The following is a 14776-nucleotide window of genomic DNA, read 5'->3' on the forward strand; positions in this document are numbered from 1 at the left end:
TCATGGAGATTCTGCAGCTTTGGGTCTGCAGGACTGGCCCCTTCATGTGCTCCACCAGATCAGAGATGGTGTGGATGTTGGGGTGGGCCAACTCATAACCCTGGTTCTGGGCCTGAGTAGTTGCTGCGTTGGTCAGCCCACCAGCTCTAGACCGTCTTCACCATTTGGGAGAGTGGCCCCTATACCTTTCCTGGGCAACACAGTGGAGTTAGCCCTGAAGGTATAGGTGTGGGAGAGCTGACTCTGAGGATGAAATGGCAGGAAAATTGGCCCTGTCCCTTGCTCATTGCTGTAAGGGGTGAGCTAGCAAGGGCAATGCTGAAGAGCCCACCCTGGTGCTTCGGGCATCTTTTTAGTTTTAATTTACAGAGTCTCATTAAGCTGCTTGAGTTCAAACTCATTGTGCAACCCAGGATGGCCTTGAACTAGTAATGCTCCTCTGTCAGTCCCCCTGAGTTAGCTGTGTCAGCAGGCCTAGCTGCTAAATAAATCTGCATTATTCCATTTTCTTTGGGTTCTGTTTGAGATTCAAATAGTAACAGCATTCCCACTGAGAGAATATAATATCATCTCACTGATGTACAGTTTAAAGGTGCAGCTAAAACACAGAGATATGAAGAGAAAAGTGTCTACAGTGGGGGAAACACTTTGCAAATGTGTGCCAAAAAGAACTGCTATGAAGTTGGGAGAACATGAGGGCAGTGTCTGTAAAAAAAAGGAGCAGAAACTCAAGTGTTGTAAACGAGAACTGTACCAAGAGTCATAGGTGGGATATTTGCTACCAGCCTACTATAGTAGACTAAAAGGTCATCCTTTTTACAATACCCAAGTGTACTGTAAACAGGATAAAATCATTATGTGACAATAGATAGAAAGTCAGCTAAATTTGAAAAGTAGCAGGCAAAACTCTTATAACTGAAAAGAAATAAAAAAATAAAATCATTGATAAGAATGTAGCTGAAGATGAATGGTGGACGTATTTCTACATTAGTCCAGAACATGGCCCAGAGAAACAAACAAACAAACAAACAAACAAACAAACAAACAAACAAAGTTCTGAAAGTGAAGCTAAGAGACATGGAAGATGGGCTATGTAGTTCCAACTAGAATCCTGAAAAAGAGATAGGGAAAAACAACATTCAAAGGACACATGGATAAGTGTTTACAGAATTTAATGGGCATAGGCACCTTCATCTTGTAAATCCACTCAGAGTTTACTGTGGGAAAAATAACATGGAAAACCATATGAAAGAAAAAGGTGATTAAGGGTGAACTGTGCTTCTCAGCCACTTTCCATAGCTAGAAACCTGCTAGGTCCAGTTTGTCTCTATAATGGTAGTGAGCCATTACACCTTCACCTTGGTTTGCTGGAGAGGAATCTCTCTCTCTCTCTCTCTCTCTCTCTCTCTCTCTCTCTCTCTCTCTCTCTCTCTCTCTCTCTCTCTGTTTATGAATGTGTGATTCATTTACTTCATTGCTAAGGGCAGTCTCACACCATAGGACATGACTTGACTGTTCTCAGACCTCTATTGCTGAGCAAGTCTCCTCCTTAAACACAGTCTCATTCTCTACAGTTTCAGTTATCCTCAGTGGACCACAAGCTTCTTGCAACTTCTGTAGAGAAAGGTATTTTAAGAAAGAGAGATGACATTAGAATAACTGTTATTGGAGTATGCTGTCATATGTGATCTATTTTGTTATTAGTAATCTCTTAAGTCTATCACTCATAAAATAAACTTTATTATCAATAGTTTCAGAATTCCCCTGAGACTTTGGAACAAAACATCATTGAATTGTGAGAAGACTTGGATCAACACCATTTAAGAATACTTCCATCCTTCCTTCACCAGGCTGGGTATTAAATTCCAACTCTCTGAGTATCTATGAAACGTAGTGCTTTAATTTGCTGATGAGATAATACAAGTTTGTTTTGCTTTCCTTTTGAATCATAAAACCATTTTGCCAGTCAATACAATTTAATCTGGATAAGTAAACAGAAACAAACTGGAAGAATGTCACGATTAAGAATGTTATCTCTATTTCTGCAAGTAATTTGGTTACCCAAAAGTAATACTCCTGCTGCGAGGACTCTTTATTATCACTGTAGCAGAGATTTCACTTAATTTAAGTATAACTGAAATGTAGTACATAAACATGCTGCACTGAAAAATGGTACCTTTGCTTAGCCACTAAAGAACAGGTATTAAATCAAGAATACTTTTAAATAGATGAAAGTGGTTATGTGCATGCTTAGCGATTTTCGAAAGGAGGAATATTTTTAACATAGCTGTTACATTGAACACACTGAAATAAACAGAAGGCATGAAAAAAATGCATTGAGCTATTTTAGGAAAACAAGTCCACATTTATCTTTCCCTCATGGTCAATCTGTTCTTGGCCCTGGGAGAGCCATGTGGAACAACTGCACACATCAATCTGGCTCATTTCCTGCTGTCTTCTCATTGGACATCATTTGCAGGGGGTGTCTAGTAAAACCACGATACACCTGGGAAGCAAAAGTTGTTCTCACAACTATATGGCTGAAAGCCAAGGCTGCACAAGAGTCCCCGTTGCTCTGCAACCAGCCTCAACTGCAAAACTCTTGTCTTCTACCCTCTCTTAAAATCTGCACCTACTCACTTAAATAAAGTTTGCCTGAACTACCTTATGCAAATATATCTCAATTGTCTGTGTCCAATTTTCCTGTGTTCATTTTCCTATGTGAATTCTTTGCTCAGTAACAAGGAATGAGCATAAAGGCATATGCCTTTGCTTCCATACTCTCAGAGAAGGTACTCAAATATTTGATATTTTTCTTCAGTCAAATGAAAATGTTAGGGACTAAATATGTTCGGTACAGCTGTTTAGAACAAGAGGCTGGATGAAGACATCAAGAAGTCTCAGTGAGGGATTCTTTTGTGTTTACTCCTCTGCCAGACTTAAAACAAAAGTCTATCAGGTTCTCCCTAAATATGCTGTGTTCACATGTATAGGTTTATTTCACACACTGAGAAAAAATGATTCTGTATGAGCTTATTTCTTCTCTTTTTTAAATTAAAATAATTATTAACATGTGTTAATTGTACATACTTCTTATGGTTAATGCTGGTTGTCAATCTGACAGAATGTAGAATTAAATGGTAGATAGGCCTCTGGGCATATCTGTGGGGATTATCTTGATTGCATTTAACTGAGGTGGAAGACCCACTCAACTGTGGGTGGCATCATTCCCTGTCTAGGATGCTAGAATGGATAAATGGAGAAGGAAAACCGAGCAGAAACATATATCCATTGCTCTCTGCTCCTTACTGGGGACACAATGTGACTAGCTGCTATGGCTTCCTTGCCAGGTTGGAATAGAACCTCAAACTCTGAGCTGAAACAAATCCTTTCTTCCTGAGTTGCTTTGGTTGAAGTATTTTATCATAGCAATGGGAAAAGAAACTAAGGCAAAATTAATGTCATACAGTGTGACATTTTAGTGTCTGTATATTTCATACATTGCTCAAACTAGGGTAATTAGAATTTCCTTATCATTTCTCTTTACTATGAGAACTTTTCTTCTAATTTGACACACACACACACACACACACACACACACACACATAAATACAAGAGGTTATTATAAATAATATGAACTGACAGCAGCTGTGACTGGATGCAGAAGACCTGCAGAAGTTCAATGGAGCATGGATGAGGAAGGGACTCAGGATATCTCACCCCTAGCTGAGCAGCTATTGGTAACTGAGAGCTGCTGGGAAGTGGAGAGCCATTTTTTTTATATATACTTGTATTAACAATTTTTATTGAAGGTAAATATTGTTTGAGAAACTTCACAATTTAGCTGGGGTCAATTTAGAATTTGACACTGTATTTCTGTTCATAGATTCAGGTTCCATATAAAGCACCTAGAATGATTAAGGTTACTGAAGACTTCCAGATAAGGAATTTTATGGTCAAGGCAGTGTTTTAAAGATCTTATAATAGGTATATAATAAAGAGTTCCATTATGATATTTTCAATCAGTTACATAACGTGCTTCATTTGTATCCACCACCATTAACTTCTCTTCTCCCAATGCCACCCAAGTTAATCCCCTTTCTCTTTTTATATAGATCTACTTCTTTTTTATTATTAACTCATTTAGTGACCCAATGAGTTTCATTAAGGTTGTTTACAGGATAATGTGTAACTTATCAATGGCTACACTACTATAAATGATGTCAATTGTTATCTGTTTATAAATTCTGGTGGGCATAAAGCATGAGCCCTCTCACTTCCATGACAGTGTGATGACTGGTCTAAACTTTCGAAGATCTTGCACAGATAACTAAAGCTGCTGCAAGTTCAAGAATACAGAACCTAAGCCATGCTTTAAAGTCAGCATTCCATATTGATTCCTACTTCACTCCAGCATTTGCATTCTTTCTGTCCTTTGTTCTGTGATGTTCTCTCAGCTTTGGAGGGATGATAGACATGTCCCATTTATAGCTAGGCATTAAACAATTATTCATCTCTATACTTTGATCAAGATTGAGTCTCTGCAGTCACTGCTAGCCACTCATTATTCTCTGGGTATAAATATTCCAGTTATTTATAAGGGAGTTTGAAAGGTATATCATGTCTGTTTAGTAAAGCGATAACAATAGTTTCCTCACTAAAGCCCTTGACCTCCCTGTCATGGGATTTTGACTAGGTTTACAGTACCTAATGTGAATTCCCTCCTGTGGAGCAAAAATCAAATATGATAAGAAGGCAGTTATCTATCCTGATAGTGGATGTACCACTCTTTTACCAGTAGGTTCCAGAGGCTACCCATGCTCTCCTAAATTGTCTTATACTCATACACACACAGAAAAATACTACTCTCAGCCTTGATCAGAGAAATTGATCTTTGCAGTGGATCATGGTGAATTCAGAGACTCATGGTTGCTCAAGGTGCTAAGAATATGTGAGTGTAGAGTGCTTAGCTCCCAATATGGCCATTGCAACCAAGGACTGACAGTGGCTGCAGTTATCTGTAATAGGCTTTCACAAGACTAGGCTTGCCATTAACAGTCAGTCATAGATGGGGGAGCACACATGTCCCTTACCCCTCCCTTAACTGTTACCTGGAGGGATGGGTAGTCCTCATTGTTAGCCCTCCAGGCTGCAATGAATAGTTCATACCCATGCTCACACAGATGGCCCTGGTTAAATTCAGTAGTTCACCAAAGAAAGAAGACATGATGTGGAAAAGGGATTTGTAGGGAGGAGGATGGGGTTCATAGGGATGGGAGGGAGATAAAAGAGGATGGGAGATGATAGTAATCATCATGTATTATATATGTGTATGATATTGTCGAAGTATCTTTTTCCAAAGAAGCAGAAGTGGTAGTAGCAGAGGCAGAGGGAAGAGGAGGAAGAGGAAGAGGAGGAGAAGGAGGAGAAGGAGGAGAAGGAGGAGAAGGAGGAGAAGGAGGAGGAAATTATTAGTATACACCATCTAATAACTGTGTGTTCTCTTCCTCAGGTATCCAATCTTCACACCCCTACAGGCTTCTGCCTCTTCTTTATCATGTCTGCCTCTCTTGTTCATATTCTAAAGGGCACCAGGAAAGACATGAGCCCAAGTGTAACTGCTTAGCAGATGAAATAAATTGGAGCCCAGGGAAATGAGCTTCTCAACTAACGCTTGGTCAAATCAGAAAGAAAATTAGTCTTGATGCTAATGACGACATGTGCTCAGCTTGCCACATGGGCCGTGATCAGCCCTCACTGAGATGAGAGAGAGGCGGGAGCTATTAACAAGTTCAAAGACAAACTTGAGAAACTGCAACCCACAAACTCAGCCACATGACTGATAATTAATTACTCTGCTAAGTCATTTATCCTTCCAGGTTAGTTTTGAAATAATTGCTGAAACTAAGAAAAGGTATATTTTTATCAGTCTAAAATTACATAAATGAATTCTTAACATTTTCCCCACCAGTTCATAGATCTCTTAGTTCATTTTCTTTTTCTTTGTGCAAACCACACACTTGTAGAGTACATTTTCAATCATGGCTTCTTTTGCATACACTGTATGTGCTACATTTGAAGATGCTGTTTGTTATTTTTTGCACAAACAGGAAAAATGCAAACACTCCCCAACCCAAAAGTTTATATAGAAAGTTGAATTATCACTGTTCTTGCAATCCCTTGCCCCCTGCCCTACGAGTAACAGGAACAACAGCTCTGGGGTCACACATTTGATGCACAGTAGACTTATTTTATTTCCTGAATTTTCTTTCCTTCTTTTTAATTATTTTTTTTCAGTGAAATTTGAATCCAAGTCCAATATTCAAAACAGAAAGTGGAAGCTGTAAGTCTCCTTGGGCAGTTTTGACAAATACTGCTGTTTTTAACAAATAAATTTATTTATTTATTTTACATCCCAGCTGCAGTTTTCCCTTCCTTCTCTCTTCCCAGTCCCTCTCCCCAACCCTTTCTGTTCCAACCTCTCTAACCCTCTCCCACTCATTTCAGTTCAAGAAAGGGCAGATTTCTCATGAGTATCAACAAAACATGGCATATCAAGTTGCAGTAAGACTAAGCACTTCCCCATTTATTAAGGATGGGCAAGGAGCTTTCTTTCACTTAATTCTAAGTTCTAAGCTCTGAGTTATTGGCTAGTATTATCTCTATTTTAAGTGAACCTTTGAAAGCTTTATGAATATGCTGGAGCTCACTCCCCAAACAGCAAAGTCCAAACTGTATTAATTTAGTCATCTTTTTTTCATACTACCCTGAGGACCTGGGAAACAGGAACAAACAATTAAGTGAAGTTCTCTATTCCATATGGGGCCTATCTTCTCACCCAGGAAGATCTGATTGCATGAAAACAGTGTAACCTCTATGAGATGCTAAGATTCTTTGATTTTCTATCAATCACATGCTCACATGCTTTTTCCGACATGAAATCTATTTTCAATAAAATGACCTTTTCTGAATAACTCTTCAGCAGCTAAATTTATACATTTAAAAAGTCAGGGCTGGGGACATGGCACAGTCATTTCAGAACTCATGTGTCCTACTTAGTTCAATCCCCGGGATTTAAATGCAAAAAGTTGGTGCAGCTCTGGTGTCGGTCATTTCTTTAATCATACTTATTGTAGGATTAAAACCCCATGTTAGGGGGCCATAAACAAGTGGATATCTGGGGCTTACTGGTCAGCTGTCTTTCTGAACTAATGAACTCCAGGTTCAGTGAGAGATTATGTCTCAAAAATAAAAGGTGGAAAGAAATAGAGGAAGATACTCAACATCAACTTTAGGCCTCTACAATCATGTGTACACACATATCCATAACATGTAAATATCCCGTGCTAACAATTCCCAAGAGCCAACACTCAAGATGTTTTATAAGCCCACAAGTCCAGAATGATGTCCTCATTTATTTCATTTAAGTGTATCACAAGGTACAGCCATGTTGGGACTTATGATCCTGCATTTTGTTTGTAAGGGCAAAAGCATTCAAGGTTGGCATGCATTTCTATTTCCTCACCAAAGATTGTCAAATATATACATTGATTTTCCTTGACTAGTTTTGACTGAAAACTGAATCCTTTGTCTTGCTCATCTTATGGGAATGTCAATTACAGTCACTCCCTGGGTCATTTTCCAAAGCTGGGACAGGTAACTTTTTATGACATTTGATTTTAGCCCTTTAGGCGTACCAGTGCTGGGCTATTCTAGGTGAATGGGAAATCACTGCTGCATGCCAGAGCACAGCTGCTCCTTTCGGTGGTCTTGCCATGAATCTGGCTGGGCACTGCTAGGGAGTTTCAAAAATGTTTCCCACCAAGACCCAAAAATTTCCATATTTTCTTTCTCAGCACCCTCCAAGACACACAGAACTATCTACTGACGTTTCTTACCCTATGGAAAGAATGCTAGAAGGCATCAGGTAGGTATCAGGCCAGGTGACTCAACTCTTCCCGAGTTTCCTCAAGCTCTCTTTAAGCAAGAAAGCTTAGGACTCAGTGTCTGCTTGAGACTATTTACTGGAATAAAATTGGCAAATAAACATCTTAAATAGTCTCTTTAGACATGGTTTCCAGCTGGCATTTTATTTTCATGGGCCATATGTTATGACAAATACCTTCCACATGTTACCTTGTCCAGCTCCCTGAAAGCATGCAGCTTATGAAACTGCTCACACAGCAGGGACTGGCTTTCCCTTCATTGCTTTGTGGCTGGCCGTGCTCCTGCTTGCAGCCAACAGAGCTTTATTGTCATTGTCACAGTCAGTGCTCTAGCCTTTGGGAGCTGCTGCTGCTGCCCTATCATGGCCCACTGCTTACATCCACCTCGCAGAATCAGGTGTCTGGATTCCTACTTTCTACTCTTGCCTCATTTCAGAGGCTGATCATGTCCCTGCTGTATTTTTATGGTGCTTCACATTCTTCACCCTCCACCTCCATTTCCTTAAATGAGTGTCTCTTGTTTCTGATTTGGTCTTTTTCTATTGAAACCTGTTCTTCTTATGTTTAAGCACAAAAGCTGTCACCTTTCTAATACTTACTAAAACGTGTACATTACCTACATGTTTTCATCCAGTGGTTTTAAGGAGAAGTTACAGAGCTCATGTTTACTGATAACCCCAGGTAATTCTGGGGAACTGGCCCTTAGCTTATATCTTAAGCATCACTGCTCTGGTGCCTGTCCTTTCTCTAATTCACTGGTTAATATTTATTTAAGTCAAGCCTTGTTTGGTTACAAGGAATGGAGACACTCAGAGCTGTTCAAATACAAAGAGACTTTAATGAGAAGAAGGGCAAAGAGGCAACACATCTCAAGGCTACTTGAGATTCAGGTAGCTATCAAATGGCTCTTCTATTTGTTCTTTCTGAAGTTCTATAAGCTCTTGCTTGCTTTATCATCCAGGGCAACACAGGAATATATCTGCTCTCTCTCTCATCTTACCAGCATTGCCCGGCATGCCTGGAGTGTTAGTTTACAAAATAGAAGTAAGCTGTGAATCTGACACAGTACCTCGATGGCTACCCTACTTACTTAAATATGTCAAATAAGAACCCTACTGCTTGTGATGGACTTTTTATAGATCAAGTGACCACCCTGGGACCAACACCTGTGGTTGGACTCAAAAGCAGAAGGGGAAAAGGCTGTGTGGAGCTAACATGCCCATGTAAGCCTGGCCAAATCGCCTGGTTGCCCATAGAAGTAGTGTGCTGCTTTTTGTTGTTGTTGTCAACTTAACACAAGCGACAGTTGTCAGAGAAGAGGAACTTCAATTGAGGAAATGTCTCCTTCAGATTGCCTTAGGCAAGTCTGTAGGTCATTTTCTTTACTAATGATTGATATGGAAGGGCCCAGAACACTGTGGGAGATGTCATCCCTTCTGTAGGTAGTAATGAACTATACAAAAAAGCAAGCTAAGCAAGCAATGAGAAGCAAGCTGGTAAGTGGCATTCTTCCATGGCTTCTGCTTCAGTTCCTGCTTCCTGTCCTGACTTCCATCAGTGATGGAGTGTGGCCCAAGAATTGTAAGGTGAAATAAACCCTTTCCTCCACAAGTTGCTTTGTGACATGAAATTTCATCACAGTAATAGAAACCCTAAGACAGGGAGGTTCCTAAGAAGACAGATGTGGGTAAAGTAAAAATCATAAGTATCATTCCAACAATGTTGTTGTTAAATAAATCTTAACATTGTTTTTTTTCATTTTTCTAGTTCTTAGTTCTATTGCTTTTTATTAAACACTGGATCATTTTATCATTCAGCACATTTGTGAAATGGCTCTACTAGGCCACTCTGAAGTCACCCTTCTCCAGTGGATCCCCTTTAGCGACGTCTACACCATTCATGCTCAGTGGGAAATGTTATACTTCTTCCATGTTTATTTACTTTTCCTTTAATTTCCTGGATAAGCTTTCCTACCCTTGTAGACCCTATCAAAATGACATGTCCTTTTTCACTCAAACTGATTTGTTTCTCTTGCTGACTTATTTTGACTTTCATTCTATTCAGTCTTACAATATCCTCTCTTTAAATATTTTTCTTATTTCACCAAATACAGAGATCACAGCAAGTGAGAGTTATGTTACAGGCTGCTAGTGTATGAGAGACTAGGAGAAAATCTCACAATGTAACAAGAACACCAAGAGAATAGGCCAAAAACATGGGGAATGTGTTTTCCTGGTAACATAACAATTATATACACTAAGTACTATAGTTCAGTCTCATTCTTGTTATTTTAGAGAAGCCACATAGAAGATTTAGATTCTACGACTTTCCTCCATATTCATTGTATGAGCCTTCTCCACTCAAATGGTTATTTCCATCTACCTGGCTGAGTAGATATACTCAGATGGGGCAATGTGCCTACCAGTAAGAAAATTTTAGCTGAAGATGGTATTTGTCTAAAATGATGATGTTAAGAAGAATTTAAAATAAAACATTGTATCAACATGCAAACACACATTAATTCTAAAGCAATTACCTCATAGCCAAGTAAATGTCCATTGCTCAACTTCCAGGGAATTGTGTTCCATGAAACTTCAATTTCTGAGGAAGACAGGCTATGGGCAGAGATGTGGGATGGGGCTACTGTAGGCTCTGTTCAGAAACAGAAATTGGAATACAGTGATGATGCTGGGAATTAAATTGACAAATCATCTGAAATTCTAAATTTAAAAATTTTCAATTTCAGTTTTTGAGACAGGGTATTGTCATGTAGACCTAGCTGGTCTCGCACTTTTCATGTGGTCTAGGCAGGCCTAGAACTCACAAAAATCATCCTACCTTGGTGTTAGGGGACTGCAATTATATGAATGTACCATCAAACTGGGCTGAAATCTTTAAATAATAATAATAAAAACATTGATCAGTTGAAGAGCTTATAATATTCTGTAAAAGTATTTGAAACCATTTACCATGTCCTGAAAATATAGATCCTACTCTTCTGCTTAGGAAAAGGTGACTTCATAGTCACTAGGTTTTCATTACCTAATTGCCATAGCAACCTCTATTTCACTCTTTGGACTTATTTCTTAGTGTCGTCCTTTTTTTCAATCTATCCTTTTGTTCTTTCCATCCTGTCTTTGTTTTCCTCTCCTTCATCCCACACCAGCTGTTTACCTGTAAATGTTACTGACATCATGTCAAGCAAAGACCAAAGTCAAGTCAATGTCATTGGCTCATAAGTACTGAATGAGCGCAGTTTCTAGGGAACAGAGATTTAACTGCGATAGATTGCAAATTCTATCAAAGGAGAGAGTAGACATGTCCATTTTATCACCAGGAAATCCTCTTTGTAGCACTTATTCCTGGGTTTTATGGGGTTCACAGAGGTTTGCTTTTCTCAGCATACTGGTTCTCAGCGGACATTTCTCCTCTTCAACATCCATTTCTGCATTAAATGGTTCTGATCCTAGGCCCTGACTACATGAGGCTGAAACAGAATCAGGGTTTAAGGATGGGCACAGTGATTTTTCTATCTAAAGACTTTCGGGGTTGGGGCAGAGACGCCAGCAAAACTTAGAACCAATCAATTCAGCACTGCAGTCTAGAGCATCAGAACATTTTCTGAGACCCCTGGATTGTGGTTCTTTATGAGGTTCACTGAGCAGATTTTAATTTGACTCATTGAGTCAAAGTAACCTATTTCTAGTATATATGTCGCTGCAAGTGGGTCAAGAACAGCAACAGCATAGGGGAAGTGAGCAATACAAGACTATGTAGAAAGGTCTAGATGTCTCTTCCTTCCACCAACAACACTCAGGTATTAGGTGCATGGGTAGGCAGTATCTAAAGACTCCTTGGTTCATCACTGCCTAAGCCCTGGTCTGCCCTTATAAGTCTGTAGTTTCTGGAAAATGGGTCTGGCTATAAACAGTAAGATCACTCTTTAGAAAAGATTTTTAGAACAATTTTTATTCTTACCCATTAATGGAAAATGAAAATATAAGACTAGAGGTAGGAGTCTTAATAGAGCTGACTATATTTATTACCATTGGAATCACCAACTTTGAACCATGTTTCATAATTTATTACCCAGTCTGAGATGTAGGGGAAACAATATGCTATCATTGTTCATAAGTTCAGAATGTTTAAGGCCAAAGTTCCCTGGGTGAAATTGGTTTTTCCATTTACTAAGTATATTTTAGCAAATTCTTTCACATCTTTCATCAATCTCCCATTTTCTCACGTCTAAATGGAGAGTAATAATTGAACCTATGTTTCAACCTTTATTTGAAAATTCAAAATGGCTGTGCCTGGCAGATGTTGAGTGCTCCATATAACATGGTATGGGATAGAATGTGGTAATAGGGTTAGCATTCAGTTGTCAATACCTCAGATGGCAATTTTGCTTGATTCTCCTAATTTCATTGCCATTTTCTCAAGATGGCTTGAAAGAAAACATTATATTTTGATTTCTTGAGGAGGTGTACAAGAAAGTCAGAATGACTGAGCAGGTTCTCGGTGAAGTATGCAAGTGTCTACAACAATTGGGGTCATCCTTCAAAGATAGACACTCTACATCTCTTAAATGTCAAACTCCTGGTTCTCATTATCCATCATGCTTCTGTCCTTTGCTGAGGCCGTAGGAAATAGTGTTTACAGCACTGGGTCAGGGTAGTTTGAATGATTGCTTAATTTTTACACCAAGAAGAAAAATGAATTTTAGGAGATGACAGTAGTCCATGGTTCACAATATGAAACTCAGGATGGGAGTGCCTCATAAACAGTTGTAATTGATCATTATACTCTGTTACTATTCAGTGAGTCTTAACATTCATAGTCAGGTACAGTTGATCATTATTATCTGCACTCGTAATCTAACAACATCTCTAATGACTGCTCTTTTGAAAAAAAATACATCTCTGAAGTCACAAAGAACTTTCAAGACATTTTATTCTAAAGCAATGCATTGATTAGATTGGAACTAAAGCCTTTGTATTTTCCGTACCTTCCTCTGCAGAGAATACTGTTGTCACTGGGCTAAAGGGCCCTTCACCTTTGTTATTGTAAACACCCACTTTAACTTCATATGGTGAAAAAGGCACAATGCTTTCATTCCTAAAGATGTATCTTGGGTTATCTGGGGATGTCACCACTGTCTGGATCCAGGTGGTAACCCCAAGTGGGCGGAAAGCAACCACGTACCCAAAACCTTCACCATTCTGTAGTTCTTCAGGGACTGGCTATAAAGAAAAGACATATTAAGTCATCCTAATTTATAAGGTCCAGGCAAAAATGATAGAGAAATAATTTGTGGAATTGAAAGTCATTAAACGATGATCTATATGGAAGCAGATGTATTTTGAAAATGAGAAAAGCACCCATGAGCAGTCAGGTGAGCTGCTTTTAGACAGTCAAAGTCACGTCACTCATTCACAGGCATCTAGATAATGAAGTTGCATTTTCTTTGATCATTTAGATATCAGAATATCACATGGTCCAAGTCTGAGTTTCTAATAACATAAACTTTCATTCAAAAACACCTGTTTTTTTTAAGACAAATAAAAATGATCAAATCCCTAAATGCTAATTTTACAGAAAAGGTCATACCTGGATATTATGACTCAGAACAAAAACACCAGAGAGAAAGAGGAAGTGAATACAAAACACTAATTCAAAGCTACATGTGATTATGTAAAAGATTCTGCTTATTTCCATCACAGGAAAATGGTATTTTACCTGTTAATCACTATCTGCAAATTTACACAGAGAATTTAGTTCTAGTGTCTTTTAAATGTTAAATTCATTGTTATAGTATTTCCTAATTGTGACATGAAGCTAAGGCTAAGAGAATGGCCAGGAAGAAGCTAGACACCCAAGCACATGATGGTCTGTGTGATATCAATAGGACACACAGAGCTGCATAGAAAATTACCAGTGAACAAGAGTCACCTGTTAGTGCCTGATTCTCAGTTCTGCATTCAAGAACCAAGTGATTTTGATCAAACTGTTTATGGTCTCCTTGCCTTGCTATTTTCACTGATACCACATTGTAAGTATGGAACAAAAATAGTAAGTGTAAATGAGAGGAGGAGTGATTAGCACAGAATGCAGCTGGGTGAACAGCGGTACCACAGCATCAATGCCACTATGACCAGCACCACAACGACTAGCTGTAGCCCCATGGACCAGCTCCAAGACTATCTGAGGTATAAGCATCACTCCAATCAGAATTAACAACACCAAAACTAGCAGCACAACTCCCCAAGGGAGTTCCACCAACATCAGCACCAACACTGCCATCAGTGCTGGAAATTCTAAGAATCAGCAGCATCTATTCTTAAAAGCACTGGTAAGAGCACCCTGAATGGTCCGCATCCATATTCCTAGACCTTCTACTATCACCAATGTTGCTAGCTCTACAGAGACACCAGCACCAGCACTACTCTTGACAGCACCAACACCACCAAATCCATCAGAATCAGCACTGACAGTTCCAGCTGAACCACTAGTACTACAGGCAAAAATACTAGTTATACCAGTACCACCAGTATCACCAAAAACAGTGCCGCCAGCAACACTGTGAGCACCATTACCAATCCCATCATAAGCAACATCCATAGCTCCTCCAACATTGATAGTATTAGCACCAGGTTGACTACCACTTATATGCATCAATAGAACCAACACCAGAAGCACTGTGACTTAGGCCACTAGAGGCACCACTAGTTCCACAAGTACCATCACCAAGATGTGTACCACTAGAATCAATACCAGTATCACCACCCACCGAGAGTACTATTTCTGGAAGCAGCATCATTTGGATAAGCCGT

General features: G+C 39.2%; 1 protein-coding gene across 1 annotated transcript in view; it reads right to left on the bottom strand.

Moving 5' to 3' along the window:
- The window catches only part of Cntn3 (contactin 3), a 380871-nt gene that overhangs the window by 19005 nt on the left and 347090 nt on the right, over nt 1-14776 (bottom strand). The window contains exons 18-19 of the mRNA XM_042273722.2: nt 12952-13186; nt 10483-10598 (exon numbers count right to left, since the gene is read on the bottom strand). Coding sequence (XP_042129656.2) covers nt 10483-10598; nt 12952-13186 — 351 coding nt within the window. The remainder of the gene's footprint in view (nt 1-10482; nt 10599-12951; nt 13187-14776) is intronic.

This window comes from Peromyscus maniculatus, chromosome 3 (assembly GCF_049852395.1).
Source record: "Peromyscus maniculatus bairdii isolate BWxNUB_F1_BW_parent chromosome 3, HU_Pman_BW_mat_3.1, whole genome shotgun sequence".
Classification (NCBI taxonomy): domain Eukaryota; kingdom Metazoa; phylum Chordata; class Mammalia; order Rodentia; family Cricetidae; genus Peromyscus; species Peromyscus maniculatus.